Consider the following 22,668-nt stretch of genomic DNA (forward strand, 5'->3'; position numbering starts at 1 on the left):
CCTACTAAATGAAGGGATTTAGACTGGTTCATTTAGGGTTTTTGCTGTTTTTGTTTGATTGTTTTTGCTTGTTTAGTTTATTTGTTTGGATTTAATTTTGAATGGGAATGAACAGGTTCCCTTATTTTTTATCTGTTCTTCTTTTAGATAAACTGGTTTAAGCCAATTCAGTGCTAAGCATCAGATTCACCCCTGTGGGGGGAATCAGCTGTAACAGAAGCATTTACAGCTGGACAGCAAATTACAGCAAGGGAAAGGTAATACAGCCTTTATTCTGTCCACTGAAGTAGCACATGAGCCTAGGAACACTACGGGAACTGCATCCTGCAAGGCAGGCTGAAGGGAGAGGCAGCCTCTGGCTGAGCTTGTTCTTAGCCTTTGCCTGAACTTACTGGCTGTACCATTTTGCTAGATTTAGTTGGGAGAACTTCTGTCAATATTACCTCATTTCTTTGCCTTAATTTCCCTAGAATGGTTTTGTTCAATCTTGGTTTGTATCTGTAGAAAAAGAAAGTTAGGTCACAAGTATGCAGACTCTTGTTGGGTGTCCAACAGATGTATGATATAGCATGATACAGCATGTCAGTGCATATATATATGGAGTGTGAATGCATGCATTTACATAAAAGCATGTATGTAAAATCCTCATCCTGTCCCATTTCATCGATCAGACTGAAGGCAGCTAGAGGGCTCAGTCCCACTGATTTCAATCAGAGTTGGGCCTCTGCCAATGCTTTCTGGGAAGTGGGATGTTTCAGTGTTCTGTGAAGATGTAGCTATAATGTGTTTCTAACATAAAGTAATCTGGAGCCAAGCTTAATCAGATACACATTAGTGAATGGAAGGCACTTTTCAAATAATGAAAATCTCGTTGGACCACTCAGTGCAAGATAAGAAAATCACAGCAGATGCTACTAAAGCAAAGGTGGGTGTTGAGGGCAGAGAGTGCCAAGAAACACTAAATGTATTTTGCAGAAAACCCACTGATTTTTGTGAGTGTCTCTTTCTTTGTGTGCCATCTCTCTGCAACTAATTTTCCCCTAGGAAGCTGTAAGGTCACATTGACCTGTATGTTCAAACCATGCAGTCAGGAAGGGAAAAAAGATAAAAATGCATTTGTGAAAATACTTAAATAGTCAGTACAAAAGGAAACCCTTGGCCCAGGAACAGATTTTTCTGCAGATTTTTTCAAACTTGATTTCAAAGTAAATTAAGAGTGAATGATGGTCTTTATCTTGACCTAGGGTTTCAGTGCTTCACGGATATTTCATGCCAGTCTACAGTAAGGTTTGGAACATGCACAACAATAAGGAAGAAAGAATCACAGGTCCTTAAAGACAGTATTGATCATTAATGTATTTTACAGGGAAAATAAGTCTTTTTCTTGTAGAGATACTATTTGGTCTTTTTGCTTTCAGGTCCATCTTGACAAGCACAAGATGGAAAAACAGAATGTACTAAGAAACCCATTCAGAAATATACTTCAGTAGCAGAATGTTTTTCTCTTCCTTTCAAATAATTTATAACACTAAACAAGAGCTTTAACTCTTCATTAAAAGAGAAAAAGGAGAAGAAAAAGGAGAAGAAAAGGGAGAAGAACAAGAACAAGAAAAAGGAGAAGAAAAAGAAAAAGAAAAAGAAAAAGAAAAAAAGAAAAAGAGAAAAAGGAAAAGGAAAAGGAAAAGGAAAAGGAAAAGGAAAAGGAAAAGGAAAAGGAAAAGGAAAAGGAAAAGGAAAAGGAAAAGGAAAAGGAAAAGGAAAAGGAAAAGGAAAAGGAAAAGAAAGAAAAAATGCAGTGCATAGGTGCATTGAATTAAACAATGCACAGAGAGATCTTTATCGCCATTATGTGTCTGGTATAAATTAATGAGCAGACAGGATTCTTGGGATGATAGTATAGTATATTTGACCAGCATGCCAGTTGAAGTACCTTTAGATACCTCTATCTCAAATGTCAGTAAAAGGTAGGGGGTTCTAATTAGAAAAAGAATCAAAATATTTCCTGGGGAAATATAGCAAGGCAAAACAACATACTTAGAACCACTGAAGTCTTTCCATGAGGCTGCCTTGCTATAGTAGTGAGTCTTTCTCCAAGCACTGGGCATTATGTTCCTATCTTCCTCCTGCTTTCATCTCCTTCCAATTCTTTCACCTCTCCCTCCAGTTCTGGTGCTCTGAGATCTTCACAGCAACATTTCAGTAAGCTAAGGTGACAGAAAACTAACTAAAAATTAAATGGGTTAGTTCTTGATCAGCATGGCACATTGAAAGAGCTCAGCATGGATTCAGCTGTGTGCAGGAGCTGGTGCAAAGAAGGGATTGGGTTTGTGCAGCTGAGATTAGTGGAAGGTGGGTGCCAATGGATAGACGTAGACTTCTATGTAGACATGTCTTTAATTGTTTTTTTGAAATGGCCTTCAAGGCACAGGGTCAGATTTGTCTTGTATCTCTGTAGGTGCAAATTGCAGACAAGCAAATGCGAGCACAGAAATGGAGGACAGTAGCAGGAAACCTTTCTGATCATTATAATTGTCTTCTTGCATGAAGAGATGCTTTGAGAGAGCAAAGAAATGCTGCCAGAAGCAAACATGTCAAAACCCTTAGAAAAACAATAGAATCGAACACCCTTGCAACTGAGACAATCATTTTTAAAAGGTGCTTCACTTCCTTTGAGTTTTTTTTTTTTTTTCAAAGACCAGTTTTCAAACTTAATTAACATTCCTAAGACATAAAAGACCTTCTCTGACATGGAAAATGGTAGAAGATATGTAGAAAGCAAATGCGTTACCTTAGCTACCTGTTTGGGGTGACATTTTAAATACAGAAAATAAAGCTGGCGGAATTATAGTGACCTTTCAGCCTGAACAAATAAAATAACATCTGCCAAATCTAAATGGCTGCCTCTAGCTGTAGGAAATGATATGCATCTTTGAACACTAATACATAGGTCTTTAGTAGAGCTAGCTTTAGTAATACCTCCTGGACCTAAACAATTTATTTCCCAATGGAGCATGAAAGGCTGAAAATTCGCAGAGTATGGTATATGTGGCAAGGGGCACATGGGGAGCAACCATGGCTGTGCATGTAGGGAAGCTGTCTGCATAGTTTTCCTCCCTCTAAATCTATCATGATGTCCTGTTTTTCTTTGGAAAACCCAAGAGGAGCTGCTCAGTTTATCCACGTATGTTTGCATTTCTCCTCCTATATGTTCACAATGTGTTTATATTGCTGTGTTCATATTGCTGTGTACTGAAGCAGTCTTCCAGGTTATTTTCCCTTTCTAAGTGTCCTCTGGAAAACCAGGGCATCTGTGGCCTGGGAGCCAGTAGTAAGCAAACAAATTGCTGTTAGAAAGGAAACTAGTGGGACTAAAAAGGGAAAGCTTCTCTTTATGATATTCTCCATAGGAAAAGAACAACTTTTAAAATTACTTTTCCTGCTTCCCCAAGCTCTTTTAACTTCTGATGTCAGCTATGCCAACAGAGAGAGCAAGTTCTTGATTGTGCTCTTAAAAAGCTGAGAAGAGCACTTCATAGTTTTTATTACCTTCTTTATCAGGAACACTTATATGCCTTCACCTCAAATACTTTCAGAGCTGCTGCACATGGAAAACCTAGTTCTGCACTTGGGTGATCAGGATCTACAGGGGAAGGAAATATGGGGACACTGGTATTTTACCTACCTGACATAGAAGGGATGCAGGCCCCATGAATTGCAACAGTAATTAGCCAAAAATACTGAATTTCTTAATGGCTTCCAAAGGTTAAAGGAAGTTCATGCAATTTTCTGTCTGGATTAATATAAATGTTTTCTAATTTAAGCAAATAGTGCTTTATTATGATTATTATTAACAGTAGCATTATTAGCATTATGTATAACTTTGGTTTCATTTGTGATATGGAGAGCATTTTTAGTCACTGTGCAAACAGCTGCAAAGACATGTATCATATCTTCATTGAAGAAGCCATAAACTGCAATCTAGGCCAAGAATCAGGTTTGTAACAGGAGATAATTTGGAGATGGGATGTCAGTCTGAACAAGGAATTCCAGCTCTGGCATCTGGCATATGTCTGAGGGATTTTCAGTGACAAGGATGGGAGTTAAAGAACTGTCTGCTCACTATACAGATGCTAGAATTACATTTTGTTGTCTTTAATTTACTTGTAAGATTTTGTTTGTTTGTTTGTTTGTTTGTTTGTTTTGTTGTTTTTTTTCACGAGTGCTGTATCTACAAACCTGGCCATAAGACCTACATTACCAATATCTTTTTAGTTTCAGTATTAAACTCCCAAGATGAAATGACTAGCCTGGTAGATGAGGGGAGAGCAGTGGATATGCACTTCAGGAGGGCTTTTAACACTATCTCCCAAAACACCCCCCATAGAGAAGCTCTTGATGTATGGACTGAATGAGCAGATGGTGAGGTGCATTGAAAACTGGCTGAATGGCCAGGCCCAGGGAGTGGTGTGACAAAGTCTAGTTGGAGGCCAGTAATTAGTGGTGTACCCCAGGGGTCAATACTGGATCTTATCCTGTTTGGCGTCTTTCTTAATGATCTGGATGATGGGACAGTGTATACCCTTAGCAATTTTATGGATGACACAGAACTGGGAGGAGTGGCTGATTCATCAGAGGACCATAGTTTCATCCAGAGGGACAATGACAACATGGAGAGATGGGCTGACAGGAACCTTACACATGAGGTTCAGCAAGGAGAAGTGCAAAATCCTGCACCTGGAGAGAAACAACTCCAGTCACCAGTATGTGTTGGGGGATGCCTAGCTGCAAAGCAGATCTGCAGAAAAGGATTGGGGGGTCCTGGTAGAAACATAGTTGAACATGAGCCAACAGTGTGCCCTTGCAGCCAACAAGGGTATCACAATGGCAAAGTTTTTCCAGCCCATTGTGGGATGTGATCCTTCCCCTCTACTCAGCACTGGAGAGGCCACACCTGAAGTGTGGCCTCTGGACTCTTCAGTACTGAAGAGAGACATGGACATACTGGAGAGAGTTCAGCAAAGATCCATAAAGATAATGAAGGGACTGTAACACTTTTCCTGTGAGAGAGCTGGGACTGTTCAGCTTGGAAAAGAGAAGGCTCAAGGGTGATCTTATCAATGTCTATAGATACCTAAAGGGAGGGTGCAAAAAGGACAGAGAGAGGCTCTGATCGGTGGTGCCCAGAGCCAGGACAAGAGGCAATGGGCACAAACTGGCACACAGGAGGCTCCTTCTGAACATCAAGAAACACTTCTATGCTGTGTGGGTGATGGAGCACTGGCAGAGGTTGCCCAGGAAGGCTGTGGAGTCTCCTGAGCCTTGGAGAAATCCAGAAAAACACCTGGATATGGCCCTGGGCAGCTTTCTTTGGGTGCCCTGCTCGAGGAGGTCGTTGGATAGATGTCCTCCAGAAGTTCCCTTCCAACCTCAGCCTTTCTGTGATTAAGTTTGTAATGGAAGGGTAAAGCATATCACCCTAAGTTAGTCAGTCTCAATGGACATACCTGAGCCAAAACAAGGTTTGGAGATATCCTTAAGAGCTCTTCTAACCTGAAGTGTGTTTTGGGAACCAGCACTGGGGATTATTCCCTGGTCACATGCCAAGGGCTAGTGCCTGATGCTGAGTGGGGAGCAGTTGTTCCCTCCACAAGTCCCAGATGAGCCTTCCAGCTCCAGCATTTTCCCCCTGACCCTGATTAGGAGCAGATTGCCCTGTGTTTCCTGGCAACCTTCCATCCGTCTTTACCCACTTGAAAGCACTCCTGTGCTACTTTAGGCTCTTACTTGTTCTGATTTTCAGGTCAGCTTCATGAATTCAGACTTGATACTGAAGATGTTGTTCTTTGTTTAGACATATAGCTTTTTGGGACCTACCTGCACACAGATTCTGTGGTTGTTTTACTACCTTTTTAGCATTTCAAGAATACAGTCTCCGAAATTTTAAAAGCCTTCTATTAGTTGTTATACCTTTCACTACTGGAATAAAGATTCATATACTGAATGGGAATAACAAGCTTATACATATGCATCTGAATGCAAATATGATAGTGTTTGTGTTGCAAAACTTTGCTTATTTTTACCCCTACTAAAAATAGAGTTAAAAATTGTTCATATGCCCCTTGGGTTGTCCTTCTCAAAATATAGTGTAAAAGAGATGGATGTGGTCAGGTCTCTTTTCTATTGTTTGCCCAGGGAATTCCTGCCACAGCAAAAATATTTCTTCATTTTTGTTGTGTGCCTGTGTTATCTCTGCCGTCTTTTCTGAATAACTTTACAAACAACATGGCTGTTGAATTCACAGTGAGTTTAAGGTTTTGTTATAAATTCATACCTTTTGATATTAGCTATCCCTTGAAGCATTTGTTCTCGGAGGCATTTGCTATCCTTCTGTACTTTTGGGGGTTTAAGCTATATGTTAAGATGAAACTAATAATGAAATTGAATATTCCTGTTAGACTAAACATTGTAACTCTCTAATAAACACAGTTTACTTTCAAGTCCTAGATGTAATTGCCATCTTGCCAGCTCATACTATTTTTTTTTCCTTTGGCTTGTGTGCTGCTGCCAGCATGTCACCTCTTATGTTCCTTCATCTTTCTCTATAATGCACTATTGTACATTGCAATATTAAAAGGGCAAACTGGGAGGTCTGTAAGTTGTCAAAATTCCCATTAGATTGCTAAGGGTCTTTTTCTCACTGGGGCCCTTTGGATTTGGCCTATGGGAATTGATGAAAGGCTGAAATGAAAATGCTGCCATTTGCCCTAGACCTTTCTCCATAGACAAAACCCAAGCCAGAAACTTTATTCCAAAGATTTGTGAATATTATATTTGAAAAGCGCAAAGACAGAATTCGTGGTGCGGTGTTCAACTTAGTATTCAAGACCATTTCTTTGTGAGATGTTGTTCAGCACTGCTAATACTATTAGCTGGCAAATTTGTTTTTGAATTGAATCTTATATAAAATTCTTCAAGCAGGCAACATTGAAAGCACATTCACCATTAGTCAGGACCACTTATAAGCACCAATAGGAAGTTAGTTTGAATTCGTGTTAAATAACACTGACAGTCATTTGCATATCACATAGAGATCACATGAGTACTGTCTGTCCGCGTCTTAATGAGTGACTAATCCCACATTCCTTCCTGAATGTTTATAGATTGCTCCATCTAAACAATGAGAATTAAATTGTTAGGTGTTTTGTATTGGAGGATTAACTGATAGCTTTTCCTGAGTACTTCAAAGAGAAAGCTGAAGCATAGACTGCTGTATAAATAGGATAAAAAAATAGTTATTTACAACATAGATGTTTCCAAACAGAATTCTCAGTTGTGTGTTTTCCCTGAGCTAGAAAGAGCAGGCAGGTCCTATCAAAGCTCTTATAAGCAATTTGGAAGGCTTTTTGGAGGCAGAAAAAGGAAGGTTGGCAATAGTTCATTTTTACTGGTTAGTGCAGGCAGCTAGCTCCTGCTGTTTCACAGTGTAGGATTACGTGCAAGGCCCCAAGAGTGGCACAACCCAGATTCATCCTGGCACACACCAGTAGTCATGAAAGAAAGATGTGTATATGGAAGGAAACACATTACATTTTGTCTATGGGGATGAAATATAGCCTGTACCCTACCCATTCTCTGGTATTTGTACTACTGCTGCTTCTTTTAACTTTTGCAAAAGATACTGCAAACATCTCCTCTGCTTTATTTTTTTTTTCTTTCCTGTACCAAGAAAATCACAACCACCATCTCTTTTCCTGTGGAAATTGACAATGGAAAGCTGCTTTTTCAGCAGGCAGCCTCATATATTTAATTTATCAAAGACACCATAGAAAATAACGAATAACATGGGTTCTTGTGAATAACAAAGTGAAGTTTTTCCCATTTCCAGGTGGTGAGTTTGACCAGACATTCACGAGCTCACCACTGAAGGCTTTCCTAACAGAGCTGGCTATGAGCTGGTGCAGACCTCAAGGGTATTTACCCCCTAGCTGCTCCAGTGCTTCACCTCCATGTTGAACCCACTCCCTGAACAGTTCAGAGCAATAAATAGCCCGTGTCCCTCTGGAAATGGTTTGAGAGATGGATGCTGGGAGAGAATCAGCTTCCCTGGAGGGGCCTCAGCATCTCAATGTGTGCAGTGTGGATAATAAACACCAGTACCCAGGAGGAGCCTGCTCCCACACTGCAAGGTTTCCAGCTGTGGGATTTTCGGAGTGTGCTGTTGTACACTTTGCTCCTGTGGAAACTAATACAAAGCTAAGAAAGGCAAAGGGTTCTTCATGCCTTATCCTAGTCTTATTCTAGTATGGTGCTGGGATGTTGCATGGCTGCTTATCTGGAGACCCGGGAAATACACTTGCTGCCCAATGCTTCAAATAAGCCAGAGGCACTGCTTTCCAGCTGTGCCAATTTCTTAACTCTACAAGTGGTCACTTCTTTAAGTGTAGTCAAATAAGTGATCATGAGACAGGTGCATCTTCCTCACTGGTCTCATGAGGAGTGTCTTGGGACCATTTCTAAGGGCTATTATCATAATTCTATCATAGATGGGAAGGAACAAAGGAACAATTCAGCTTCTGCTGCAGCCCTGGGGGCTGGTGAATTGAGGATGCCTATGATTATATTCCTGTGGCAGCTGCACGGTACGGATTCTTGGCCATGACTAATTGCTTTTCCAGGGAATGCCTTAAGGTCTCTGGGGGAATCTGTGATTTTCTACCCCTTGATTCTTCTTGATATCTTTAGCCTGGGACACGGAGGCAAACCTGGATTTGTTTCCCAGGATGTCTTAGGATGAATAACATGCAGACAGACTTAGTAGCAAATGAAAATAGGACTAAAAGAGGAAAGTAGGAAAAGAGGGGAAAGAAATTCTGTGTAAGCCACTACTGATCATGGATGTTAACTGTTGTTCTGAAGACAGAGACAGCCTTCCACTTGAAGACATTTGAAAAAGCTTTCATTCTGCAGGAGGAAAAACAGGAGACTATAGAGGAGTCAGGAATTGAACTTAGCTCTTTGGAGTGCCCTAGCATTAACCATAGAATCATAGAATATCCTGCGTTGGAAGGGACCCATAAGGATCATCAAGTCCAACTCCTGGCACTGCACTCTTTGAACATGATGGGACATCCCTTGGCCTCTCAGAGGACACAGAGCAGGGAAGATCTCTATTCGCTCTGGTCTGGTTTTGTGTTCCTTCGGGAAGCCTCTCATCCCCAGGAGTCTGGTCTCATATGGGCATCACTTCCAGGACTGCAGCCATGGTGACACGTAGAAAACTGTATTTCCCACTAGTGGAAACCAAGGGGCCTCTGGGGCCCACAGCAATTTCATCAGCTCTCGATGAAGCAATGGCTGTGGTTAAAGAGCACGCAGGTGTGTGGTGTCGTACCAGAAACAGGAGTGGAGTAAAAGCTGTTAGCTGTGCTGCTGAACGTCTAAAAGGCTTTGTCCCTGGTTAAACAGGAAAGGCATCAATGGCAACAACTAGCTGAAGAAACACTGTGAGATATATAGGTACAGATGGCTTCACCATGCTATGGAGTTTTTTTCTAATTTCATTTCATCATTTTCCTTTTTTATTCTGGCCCATAGTGGGTCATGCAGAAAACGCATGAATGTTTGCCCCTGTGAAGTATCAGGCAGTGTCTTGAGGAGCTGCGGAGAATGTCTATATCACATCTTCTGACAAGGTTGCACCATCCTTGTCTTAAAAGAACAGCTGATGGCCACTGAGCTGTGCCCTGGGCCCTGTTGCTAAAGAGGGAAAAGCTGGTGTGAGGACAAGCTCCACAGGCAGGGCAGGGACAGCCTGGAAGCATGGGGAGGCACAGACCAGTCAGGATGTTCTGGGGCTGCTGGGCTGACCAAGAGACCTGGCAGGTGAGCACATATGTGGAATGCTCCAGTTTTGAAATTAGAAACATGGAAATAATGGAACTAAATGGGTTTCTTTTGGCTGTCCTGTCTTCTTCTTATTAAATCTGCACTTCCTCATATTTGCTCCTACCGTCACCTTATAACAGCAGTTCACATACTGTAGGTCTGCAGATTGGCCTTGTCAAGAAAAGAGTGCTGGTGTTGACTGGCCACATTTGATGAATTCAGATGGTAGCAAAATTCAGAAGGCCATAAAAATTCAGATGGCCATAAAATGCTGCTATATGACTCATAACCATTTGGGAAGGATCACCTAGTCATGGAGGATGCTGGAGAATGCTTTAGAGGTCATAACAAAATAGATGTTATCGTTTTGTTTATGATCATAAAGTGTCCTGCTTTGGACTAAAGTAAAGGAGATATTTCTCTGATATCTTTGAATAGTACAAGGGAAAAATAAAATGCAAGAATTTAGGTTTTTGTTTTGACTTTTGTAATGGAGGTGTATTCTGGAAATAAGGCTTTTAACATCTTTTATGATGAAATATTCCCCAGTGGGATCTGTCTTCATGGATCGCATCTCAGTGACACAGATAAAGATGCTGCACTCATAATTTAAAGTAAATTAAGCCCAGACTTTTGACTGCTGGTAAATTGCCAGAACCGTGTTTGGTTGGACAAGCTTTGGTCACTGCTGTGCTACAGAATGTATTTCAGTTTCCTTTTGCACATTAAACCTTAATGCTCCCATCAAAAAATAATTTGATTGGAGAATTAAAAATTGGCTGTTACAGCTTGTTCCTTCCTAGAAAAAGGAATTAAAGCTGAACTGATTTGTCCCCTTTTTCAGAACAAAAAGAATAAGTGTTAGTATGTTCTGATAAGAAAGTAAGTGTTCCTGCTAAGGAAACTTTTTTTTAAGTATTCGTGCACACCTAATAAAAAGGCACATAAGAAGCAAAATAGAACAATCTGTTGTTATTTAACACAGAAAATACTGTTGAGATACAAATACAGTAAGTTTTTCTGGTAACCAGGCAACAGAAGAAAATACCACTTATCTGAATTGCTGTTTATTCTACTGTTTTTTTAGCTCTACAGTAGTGATTTTTATTCTCCACACCTCAAACACAGAAAGAGCAATTGTTCATGGTATGGCTAAATTGTTTAATGTACTGTTTGATACGGGGCAAATTAGACATAAGAATAAATGTCTCAGATTGCTACAGCTAGCCATTAATGATTTTTGATCTTCTCACAAATGTTTCAGTAGATTATGTAACATAAGCAAATGTCCTCTACTGACTTAGGCAATTGTAATAAATATGGACTACATGAGGCATGAAATCAGAACGTTTCATTTTTCCAAAGAATGCAAATGGTCTCTCATTCATGTGTATCATCCTAAGGACTTTTTAGATTAAGCACATGGTGGCAATGTAATCTTTGACACTTCTAAACTGAAGGCTTTTTTCCAGAGCTGCGTATATTACCATCAGATGGATGGTTTCATTAAGATGAAAATCTGTAGCAGGAAATGCTCAGAGCCATAGCCAGGGCTGGGCTTTTATATGTCTTGGTGCTTGCACTTACACATACTTGCGTACATTGTCTAAATGAAGAGCAACTGAATATAACTCTTCTTAATCTCCAAAATCTCAATTTCTGGCTAAAGATTTGCAATAAAGTGTGCAGGTGGAAGAAAGGAGGTAAGTGCAAATGGAAAACCTTGGGATAAGAAGCCTGTAGGACCTCAGAAGACTAAAAGACATTGATTGAGCCAAACTATATGCAACGAGAACATCTCAGTCCCACATATATGGGAACAACATGTCCACCAGCAATAAGAATTTAGTATGGCCGTTCCATTTATTACAAGACTCAGTCTTCTATGCTAAAGGAAATCATGTCTGTGAAGCACAATGGAGCAGCTTCTGAAATAATTTCTTAGAAAGTAGTAATGGCCATAAATGACACCCAGTTACTGTGAAGAATACTGAGTAAAAAAAACAAGCTCTCCTCTTACTACCAGAACTCTCCAATTTTAATGACACCAGGATATTTACCAAAGGTCTTTCATGAAAAAGTTATTTGAGACATGAACAGGCTGTAGTCAGGTTGGAAGCCTTCAGCCCAGCTGCCAGTGGCATCCCAATTTTCCAGAATACCTAAAATCTGAGGAATTGTCTCCTGTTTGGAAAGTATTTTGAGGATCTCTTTGTCTGCCTTGTACTTGGGCAAGAGCTGGGGAAGATTTATTCACATACTCAGGACAAATTATAACATTCCTAAGAATAAGGAAGAAAGGAGGGAGATTTTTCTGCACAACAGATAAGGTCAACTTATCCTTACCATGGGCTTACAAAACATCACCTGGCTTTCAATTTGCTGAGTAAATGCTATACCTCACTCCTACAGGAAAGCATTACATTGGTCAGCTGCCAATTCCTGGGGAATGAACCCTGTGAGATTATTTACATGCATCCCAGTTAATCAATTAATGTTTGTAAAGCACTTTAACTTGGAAAGCACTCTTATAAATATTTGGTATTATCATATAATTACACTACCACATCTCAATTAAATGTGCAATTGGGCATGGTTTAATTATGCAATTAAATTGTCACCAGAAGTATTTCAAATGTAGGTATTTCACTCTATGCTGACCCTCAAGTCTAGCATGAGAACCTGGAGCAAAATGAGGACTCTTGACTTTTGAAACTCTGGAGAGTTTCTGATCAGAATGAATGTCTCCTTTGCTGGCACATATTTTTTTATTTTTCTCTGCAACCACAAATATAGGTAATTCTTTGCTTCTATGTGACTTACATCCTGAACATTTCTTGTGTGCAGCACAAAGACTGGTCTGCTTTCCTGTTTGTTTTTGACTTTGCTGCCTTCCTTCATTAATATAATGGAAGAAAAATGTCACTTGGGATCTTGTCTCAGATTTATATCCTTCAGGGTTATGCTTTATCAATGGTATGTATACTGTGCTGTTTGATGTACTGAAGAAAATTAAAACAATTAAACGCTGTAGCATTCTCCATTTCCTCCAGAGAGTAAAAAAGACATTAAGCCCCAAATAACAATATATAAGTTGCCATCTGATTATTTGCAATATAGGAAATATTGCTTCCTACTCCCTTCTCTTGGGTTTTGCTGTGGTCTGTTGGAAGGAAAGGAAAGGAAAGGAAAGGAAAGGAAAGGAAAGGAAAGGAAAGGAAAGGAAAGGAAAGGAAAGGAAAGGAAAGGAAAGGAAAGGAAAGGAAAGGAAAGGAAAGGAAAGGAAAGGAAAGGAAAGGAAAGGAAAGGAAAGGAAAGGAAAGGAAAGGAAAGGAAAGGAAAGGAAAGGAAAGGAAAGGAAAGGAAAGGAAAGGAAAGGAAAGGAAAGGAAAGGAAAGGAAAGGAAAGGAAGAGAGAAAGAGAGAAAGAGAGAAAGAGAGAAAGAGAGAAAGAGAGAAAGAGAGAAAGAGAGAAAGAGAGAAAGAGGAGAAAGAGAGAAAGAGAGAAAGAGAGAAAGAAAGAAAGAAAGAAAAGAAAGAAAGAAAGAAAGAAAGAAAGAAAGAAAGAAAGAAAGAAAGAAAGGAAGGAAGGAAGGAAGGAAGGAAGGAAGGAAGGAAGGAAGGAAGGAAGGAAGGAAGGAAGGAAGGAAGGAAGGAAGAAAGAAAGAAAGAAAGAAAGAAAGAAAGAAAGAAAGAAAGAAAGAAAGAAAGAAAGAGAAAGAAAGAAAGAAAGAAAGAAAGAAAGAAAGAAAGAAAAAAAAAAAGAAAGAAAGAAAGAAAGAAAGAAAGAAAGAAAGAAAGAAAGAAAGAAAGGAAGGAAGGAAGGAAGGAAGGAAGGAAGGAAGGAAGGAAGGAAGGAAGGAAGGAAGGAAGGAAGGAAGGAAGGAAGGAAGGAAGGAAGGAAGGAAGGAAGGAAGGAAGGAAGGAAGGAAGGAAGAGGAAAGAAAAGATGTGGTATTAATTTTTCATAGTACATTTTATACTCTTCTAACTTTTTCCAGCTATAGGAAATGCTATTATTTCTAAGCTTTTCTCCACAAATATAAAAGCTATAAAACTGTGGAATTTGAGAGGGGCAGCAGGGGGGGTTTGTTTTGTTTTGTTTGGTTTTTGACTTTTCTCATGATTAGAAACATTAATAGACTATCTTGATTTATTGGATGAAGTACTTACTTTCCTAGATGGCAGAAGTGGTTAGTTTCCTAGGTGGCAGTATTTTTACCATACTTCCCATTCCTCCTTTCTTCCCTTCCCCCTCTGATGCTCAAACTCTCTCTTCTTCACTCCTTGTCATTTCTTCATGTCAATTAAATGCTCTTTGGGAAGATGGATAGGCAGCTTTTGTATATTTGTACGGCACCTGCACAAGGCTGTAGTTGAGGTCTCTAGATGTAATCACAACTGAAACAATAGCACACCTGCAACTCCATGTATATTGGCAACAATTTGCTCCACAATGAACCTAAGATAGTTTTCAATGCAGAACTGATATTAATTCTTTCTATTTCTTTCTTGAATGGCTGTATGTAAGAGCTACAACTTTGCCTCAGAAAAAAAATGAGTTCCACCAGAATGATACCAGAGGACTAGAATAAGAAAAACTCTTCAGGGCAGGAACTACCTCTGAGTGTGTCTGAATAGCATTTGCTGACACCAGGACTCTTGTGAGTGTCTAAGATGCAATTACATAATGCATATATATAAAATGGAATGTGTCATTACTGCGGTGTTAAGCTATATTTGGAAACCACAACAAGAAAAGTATTTTTTTTTTTTTTAATTTCACTGTGGGTAAAAAGAGTCTGATATATGAAGCATTTTATTAGACCATCTTTTTATTTTAATAACTGCTAATTTGCACACCTAACATCAATTGCTGGTACAATTAATTGTGGATGCAAATGAGAATGTTTAGCTGTCTAATCACCTGATTGTGTCTATAAATCAATGACAGTAATTATGTGTGTAAATGCTCATTTCAGCCTGCAATTAATTTGGCCAAAATTGATAGGACCGGGAAAAAAAAAAAAAAAAAAAAAACACCTCAGGCTGAAATTTGGTCCCCAGTGTGTAAAAAGAGAAAGTATCTTCTTCCTCTGCCTCTTGTGTCTAAATTGCAGAGAGCTAAGTAGACAAAGAGCAATGACTCCCCAGTCCCCAATAACTCATTGCCAATGTTTCACAATAAAGTGCAATGGGAGAGAAAATATTTCCATAAGGGTTCATTAATCACAAAGTATTTGCCATGCACAACCACTCTGCAGAGCAGGTAAAGAACCCTCGGGGATGTTGCCTGGCACAGCTTGTCATTTTCATAATAGCAAAAGTATTTTTTGCACAAATGCTGTAGAACTGAAGTTGCAGATGGCTCCATTGGCAGGGCTGGAGCCTCCTGGCACAATGCTCGGCAGCCAAAGCTACTTTAGATATTTATAGCAAGGGTTAGTGATAGCTCAAAAGAAGGATGCTGAAGATGCTGTCTGCCCCACTGTGTGCAATATTCCCAGGTGCGTCCCTTGAAAGGACATATGCGACAGGCCAAAAGCAAACACAAAACATAAACTGCAGAATGATACACAAGTCTTACCTGTCCCTGTCGTGGGGCAGAACACTAGGGAAAGGTCTAGGAACAATTAAACTGATTGCAACTGAGAACCTGGGGATCCAACAGACCACACTAGCAGAACTATATGGAAAAGATGGTTTTCCACCTCCATAGCTTCTTCAAGAACTGGGCATGAGGTCATTTCACCCTACCTAACCTTGAGGACACAGAGAGCCCCTGTTATCCCAGTATACTCTAACCCATCTGGACCTGCTCAGTTTATTTTCATGAGAGGTGGGGTTGATATCTTGCTTACTGTACCTCTGTGGTCTTCGTCTCTGAGTCGTTCATTGCTACTTCACTCCCTGACGGAACTTTGATAAAATTCAGAACTACCTGATATAATTCTAATTTCAGTGTGAATGTAATGTGTTTTCCTTATATACTGCTACAATGTGCAGCAAAAATGCTGCAGGCTCAGATATGTGTTCTCAGTTCTTTGTGCTACTCCTTGTTTGTGTTTGATGCACGGTCCTGAGAGAAGCTATTGCTCTGCTGTGATATGTGCATTGGGTACAAGGACAGTGGTCATTTGCTGGGACAACTGAATCTTGGGCTGTTCTGACAGACAATCTGAGCTATTGTCAGGCAATGGGTGTTTTTGTTGTTGTTGTTGTTACGTGGCTGTTCAGGACATAAAACCTTGCATGTGACACTCTTCCAAGGGCTGACCCATGTCATCTATTTGCCTAAGTATCAGAAGAGGTTTTAGCTCCCCTCAACAATGTGCAACATTGCAGGTTCCCTTTTCCAAGGCTGTTACTTGGACCCACTGTGTGCTAAGGACTTTGTGGCTTCTAGGCATCCAGAAGAGAGCTCCTGGTCTACCTGATGCCGAGCCTGGCTCTGTCAGGAACTGAACATCATTCTTTTTTTCTACATATGAAACTACAACTTGTGGGATTTCAACTCCAGAATATTTTAAAAGTTCTGTTCTATTTTGTTCTTTTTTTTGGTCTGATTGGGGATGAAAATCTTACCCAAGAATTACCATGGAATACAGATTTCTTAGCTGAAATTCCTTCAGGATCTTGGTGGGATGGTTACAATGAAGAATAACATATCTGAAAGAGGAGAGGCCGGAGAAGACTCAGCCTGACCTACAGACTGACAGATGTAGCTTTCAGAAACAATTCAGCTGACACATGCATTTTGCCCATTACTTCTCTCATCTGCTAGTTACCACTATCAGCAGCAGCAGCCTGTTGGGCTCCTGGCTCCTGCTGCTGCTCCCTGCTGCTGTGGCACGTGAGTGCTCTTAGTGAGTCATTTCCAACCACCAAGGGGACTCACAGCCACATCTCCACTTCTCCTAAAATAGAAGCTCACTGCTACATCTTCTCTCCTTCTAAAACAAGCAACCTATGAGAAAAAGCACTATACATTTTGCAGTATCTGAAACATAATAATAAACTCACTAGAGCTGTGGAGAAGCAGGACTATGTTCTAAACAATAGCAAGGGCCCAGGTTGGCAGTGCAGGTGGTCTTCCAAGGCAACATAGAGCCACTGGAAATGGGCTCCATTCTTTGTAGTCTGTAGTCTTTGCAGTAGAGGCCATTGCAGAATCAGCTTTTCTTTTCATTCCATTATTTGAAAAAATCTCTGAGGGAGGCCATATAATCAACACATCCTCCTCACATTTCAGTTCAGAAAACTGACTTTGAAAGGAATACTATTTAACAAATAAAATAATACTAAGCTTTTTAAACAGTTTTATGAAAGCAAGTCTTGTCTGTAGTCTAGTTTACTCTTATCACATCAACTATTATAAATAGCAGGATGATATTCCTTTTAAATAAACATTCATTACATTGGGAAAATGTGGGTTATTTTCAAGCACAAGTGTTAGCAGTAAAACATTATTCTGCCTTTCTATAACCTCTCTTTTTTATTTCTAGGTATTTCCACACTATATATTTGGGTATCCGGAGTCGACGGAGTGGAGAGAATGACAGATGGCGGTTTTATTGGAAAATGGTGTATGAGTATGCAGATGTGAGTATGCTGCATTTGCTAGCCACGTTTCTGGAAAGTGCACCACAGCTGGTCCTGCAGCTCTGTATTGTTGTGCAGACTCGTACACTTCAGGCTCTCCAAGGTAGGGGTTCATTTAATCTATTTGTTTTTTATCATTTTAGGAAGATGTAATTCCTATACATACATATTTATCCTTTTAAACTGCTATGTGCCTTGCATAAGACCAGATCTCGCCTGCTAGCTGCTATTAAGCTATTAAGCTGTTAACTATGACTCTGTCAAGAAAGCCTGTGCTGTTGGAGTTTTTTAGCGTTTCTTATTGGCCCTGGATTGTGGGTAGGATTTACAATGTTTTGCTTTCTGCACATCCTTGTAATAGAAGAGCTCTTCTGATTATCCACCGGGCCAATGTGAAAATTGCATCAATCAAACTACTGCTCCTCTCCCTATGCTTCTTTCTGTGAATGCTCAAAACCCTCCGAACTCCAGTAATGATGTTCATAGGGTATTATGCAAAACAGAAAACAGCACAGCAGAAAGCAGATACTCTGTGAAGAAAGTGCCAGAATCTGTGGAATACATGTCCATCAGTTCTCAGCCATGTTTATCTGAAATAATACAAGTCAGCCGCTGAGCATTACAAGAACACTCATTCCTTCAAGCTCTGGGTTTTCTCCGAAGGCTGATGCTTTCAGCAAGCATGATTACGTCTTTAAAATGGTAAATGCATGCACATGTCCTTCCAGGCGATTGTCAGTCACTGGAACGGGTATAAAAATACCTCATTCTCCACTTCTTTTTTGATGCTACTTTTGGATATCTGGCAGCTTTCCGTTCATGTTGTACCATTGCTTTGTCTTATGGCTGAATGTGGGCAGAAATTATCAGCAAGTGAATGAGGTGAATTAGAACTTGGGATCCCGTTGTCACAGATGTTATAAGGCAGTGAAGAGGGGAAGGGAGGAATGGAGAAGGGGGGGAGGACAGAGGGAGGAAGGAAATACAACACTTTTGCCATTTGTTTTTAAGAAAATTCATGTGCATGCCGCTGTACAAAATTGAACTGTGACAGTACTTTGCTCCAAGAAGCTCTCAGTCTCATCAGCTTATTATGAGTAAACATGCAGTGAGACTGTTCAGGTGTAAAAGAACTGGGAATAAAGTGGATAACTGTGTGAATACCTTGATTCTGGGCAGTTTCCTGTGGATGGATCAGAGGTTTATCAGTTACTCAACTTTGAACTGATGTCCAGTACAGGCTCTCCTGGTTCCTGTGATGGTTTGTTTTGTTCTGTTTTGTTTCTTAGTTTTGTTTCTTTAGATCTGAAACTCTGTCACCTTAAGGGGAAAAGAAAGCCAAAGATTCTATTTTAATTAGTAGCCTAAGAACTTCCTACAGCTATTTCTCAAAATGCTGCTGCCCCACACCAACAAGTCCAAACCCTTATTGTTCAAAAGATGGTATTATCACTTCAAGAAGCTTTGGCCCTCCAGAAAAAAATGCTCCAGAGAGAGACTCAGGAGATTAACATAGCCTGAATACTGTATGGTCAGCTGTAATTGAGCTATCTTCATAAACTATTAATACAGAAGGCCTCTCGCATTCATTTTTGTGCAATAACAGATCTGTCTAAGAGAAATGTGGCTGGTGAGTAGGCACTAAGCCTGTGATGTACTCTGTAAATGGTTGTTAATTAGAGAAAACCTGAAATGCTTCAATTTAGAAGGCAAAAATGGTTCCTGAAGCCTGCAATCAACTCTGTAAAATCTGTGTATCAGAAACTAGAAAGGGATAAAACTATAATTATGCGTTTCAGCTGAGAAGGATGACAATATTTACTGATTCTGTCTTCCCCCATTTTCTTCCAGCACCTCAGGAGAAAAGGCCCCATATAAAAAAAAATTAGGAAAACTAAACAAGGTTGTAGCATTTTCTTAAACAGTGATATCATTATATTCTCCTGATGAAACTTAATATGTTAACATACATTGCCAGCTGGGAAAATCTTTTTTCTATTCTCTGTACTTCTTTAAAGAAATGCTAAAGATAACGCATTGTACTATCGGTTGGCAGATTTGCTGTGAGGTTGCATAAGGAGAGCATAATTTCTCTCAGTGGTATCATGCTTCAGCTGGATGTTTAAAAAGGCTATCCGTACTGTACATGCTTCAGCTAGCTGTCTGCTCACTGAGCCTGTTACAGATATTTCTAACAAGGATCAATGAACAGAGGTTTTGATTGATTTTCTTTGTTTAGAGAAAGCTGCTTGTTTTTTTGTTGTCGTTCCTTTAGCTCTCTCTCCCACAGGATAGCATTATCATGACAATTGGGAAGTGCTGACATTGCCAGTCCACCTCCTTAAAAGTGTGCTTGCATTACAATCCACAAATTTGGCATGGGGAGCAAGTGATACTGGAAACGTTTTGTTCTCTAAGCAGGGTATTTCTAATATAACACCATTAATGCCCACAAGAAAAACTGTTAAATATTTTATTTATGAAACTTCATTTATTCCATTCTAAATGCACCAATATAGCCTCATTCCCAACAGGAGAGTGCTGTCAGCATCGCTGTAAATCCCCTGTTTTGTAATGGGTGTTGGCTAGGTGCATTTTCCTGGTTCTTTCAGTCCTTAAGCCTTGCTAATAAAGGTAAAAATACATACTGATATGTGCAGAAGTCCTTATGAAGATCAAGAAAAATGTAACGCGATGCATGCAAATCTTCTCTCTCAGTCTTCCATACAATGCAGGGAGGGCCATTTCAAAAGCCCAGAGGATGCACCACAAGGATCCTTTAAGATCCTTGCTTGGGATCCCTAAGTATGAAATAAGAAAATGCATTGTTAACTTCTAGCAAGGACTATGTATCACTGTACCGTGACTGCTGCAGCAAAACATTGCTTAGGCAGGAGGCCATAGACAGTCAATACAGAGTGCCTTCATTCTTGGGCATTGGTACACAAAGAAATTTGAATATTGATAAAACGGTATCAAAATATCATGCTTATTAACTTCAAATTTTATTCTTCTTTGAGATTTCATCAAAACTTGAAAAATTAGAGGCAATGATCTTTCTTATTCTGCCTGCAGCCAGCAGCCAACTCCCTCCCAGAGTGGAAGGTATCAAACAGGTTATGGGGGAAGCTGATGATTTCTGAGCACTAATTGCTCAAGAAGATAAACAAGTTCATTATGATGCTGTACTAAACTGGAGCTCTGCTAATCTTCTCTCACTCATTTTACCTATTACCTCCACCTTTTCCATCCTGGTCCTTTGTGTCTGAGGAAATATCTACTGTCTAGAAGACAGAAGTGCCTAGAAAATAAGTAATTCCTCATTCTTTTCCTCGTGGGAGTCTGTTTCCTTTCTTTTCTCTTCATGCGCTCTGAGCACAGCACTCCCACGACAGCTTCTCTGCTGAGCCAGCAGCACCTCCAAACTGCATTGCCTTTTTTGTAATTACTCTGTAGAAAAGTAATCTAAGAAGCTTCATGGTGGGAGTCACTAGCTTCAACAGCCTTATTCTAGGTGGGAACTGTATGAGGAATGAGGCAACTCTGTATGTGTGGGGGACAATAGCAGAAAGTCCACAGAAACAACTGATGCTCATCCTACATCCATCTGTTTGCATAAGGACATATATGTGGATAGAAGTGTCTAAATTGTCTGCAGCTAGTTCAGCTACTAGAAACAGTCTAACAGCAATATCCCAGAGGCCAGGGTGAGCAAAATGATCTTAGTGCAAGCCTGTACCAAACATCTGAAACTCTTTGTGGGCTTGAGCACTTCTCTCCATATTTTCAATTGCACTCCCAGGGCTGGGCAACCAGGCCCTTCATTGGACCTTTGGTTCTTCAGGCCACAGAGAGATGAAATAACAAAGCTGAACGTGTTTGGATTATAGGATTACCCCATAAATTCATTCATAGTGCCAGCACTGGAGGGGAAGGGGGACACAAGGTCAGCATGGGTCAGTCTGTCGTATCATTTTGGAACCATTCCCTCAGACTGACAAACATCCTTGGGCTTTTCTTTTTATTTCTTTGGGTTTTCCCATGGTGACATTTGATTTTAGAAAGACTCCCTGTGTTAACATTTGTGAAAACAAGCAAGCAAAACAGCCTGCAGTTCTTACTGGAACTCCTTTATGTTAGCATAGACTTACTGCTATCTTATTCAAGGGCATGGTGTTGTAGCTACTCCTAGATGAGCAGATAGATAAGATTCCTCCCTGGATTTACCACACATTTCATTATGTATATTGTATTAATTAAGACATTTTTTAAATTATAGATTAGTTTCTCATTCTTGTTTACTGCATATTATGCTGGCTAGTCAGCACTCGACATTTTATTCTCCATCAGCCCCTGGGGAGTTTGCCCTGGCTTCTCCATACAGTACTATTTATCAAAGTCGCTATCAAATTTTGATCAAAGTCTAATCAAAGTTTTTTATCACATAAGGCTACAGTTCTTTATACAGACTGACAGTAGTGCAGAAGGAAAATGAGAAGTTGAGAAGTTTGGAACAGTTCATAAATTCATCAATTTTGTTGAAGTTACCACACACACACTCACGGGGCCACTGGATTCTGCTGAAACAGCATTTCCATGAAGTCTCTCTGGCCAACCATCTTCTCATTTTCTACCAGCTCTGCTGGAAACACCAACACTGTTTGTGTGCTGACACACAAATGTCCACAGTGCCAACAAGGATCACTCTCTAGACTTTCTGCTCCAAACCGGTCACTTTTCCTGCCTGGGCTGTGCAAGAATTTCAGAGAATTGCTGGTAGTTTATGACATGGCTGATAGGCCCTAGCTTTATCTGACAGAAGGAAATTATGTGTTAGCTAGTTCATTATAAAATCGTCTGGCAAAACTCATCCTCAAGCATCAGGAATTCAAAATCTGTTCACATCAGTGCAATAAACTGAAAGTCATTTAAGTTTATATATATTTTTATTTTATTTTATTTTGTGTGTGTGTGAGGACAATGCTGTGCTTTACAAGGTTTTTTCTTGTTTTGTGACCTTCACAGCAACTTTGGATTGCTGTGTAAAATGCTGCGTACATTTGCAGTGCTCTTTAAATAAATAAATAAATGAAAAAGAATTCTGATGGAAAATCTTATACAATTCAAAGTATATTTGTATGGAAATAAAGTGCAGCGCTTGAGTTCTGGGCAAGCTGCCACT

The 22,668-nt window shown here is 40.0% G+C and overlaps 1 protein-coding gene across 1 annotated transcript in view; it reads left to right on the forward strand.

Annotated features, from left to right (window-relative positions):
• XKR4 (XK related 4) overlaps positions 1–22,668 on the forward strand; it is a gene marked incomplete at both ends in the record, with an annotated part of 219,766 nt that overhangs the window by 123,565 nt on the left and 73,533 nt on the right. Inside the window, one exon of the mRNA XM_084306946.1 lies at positions 17,390–17,589. Coding sequence (XP_084163072.1) covers positions 17,390–17,589 — 200 coding nt within the window. The remainder of the gene's footprint in view (positions 1–17,389; positions 17,590–22,668) is intronic.

This window comes from Netta rufina (assembly GCF_964035555.1).
Source record: "Netta rufina genome assembly, chromosome: 2".
Taxonomy (NCBI): Eukaryota; Metazoa; Chordata; class Aves; order Anseriformes; family Anatidae; genus Netta; species Netta rufina.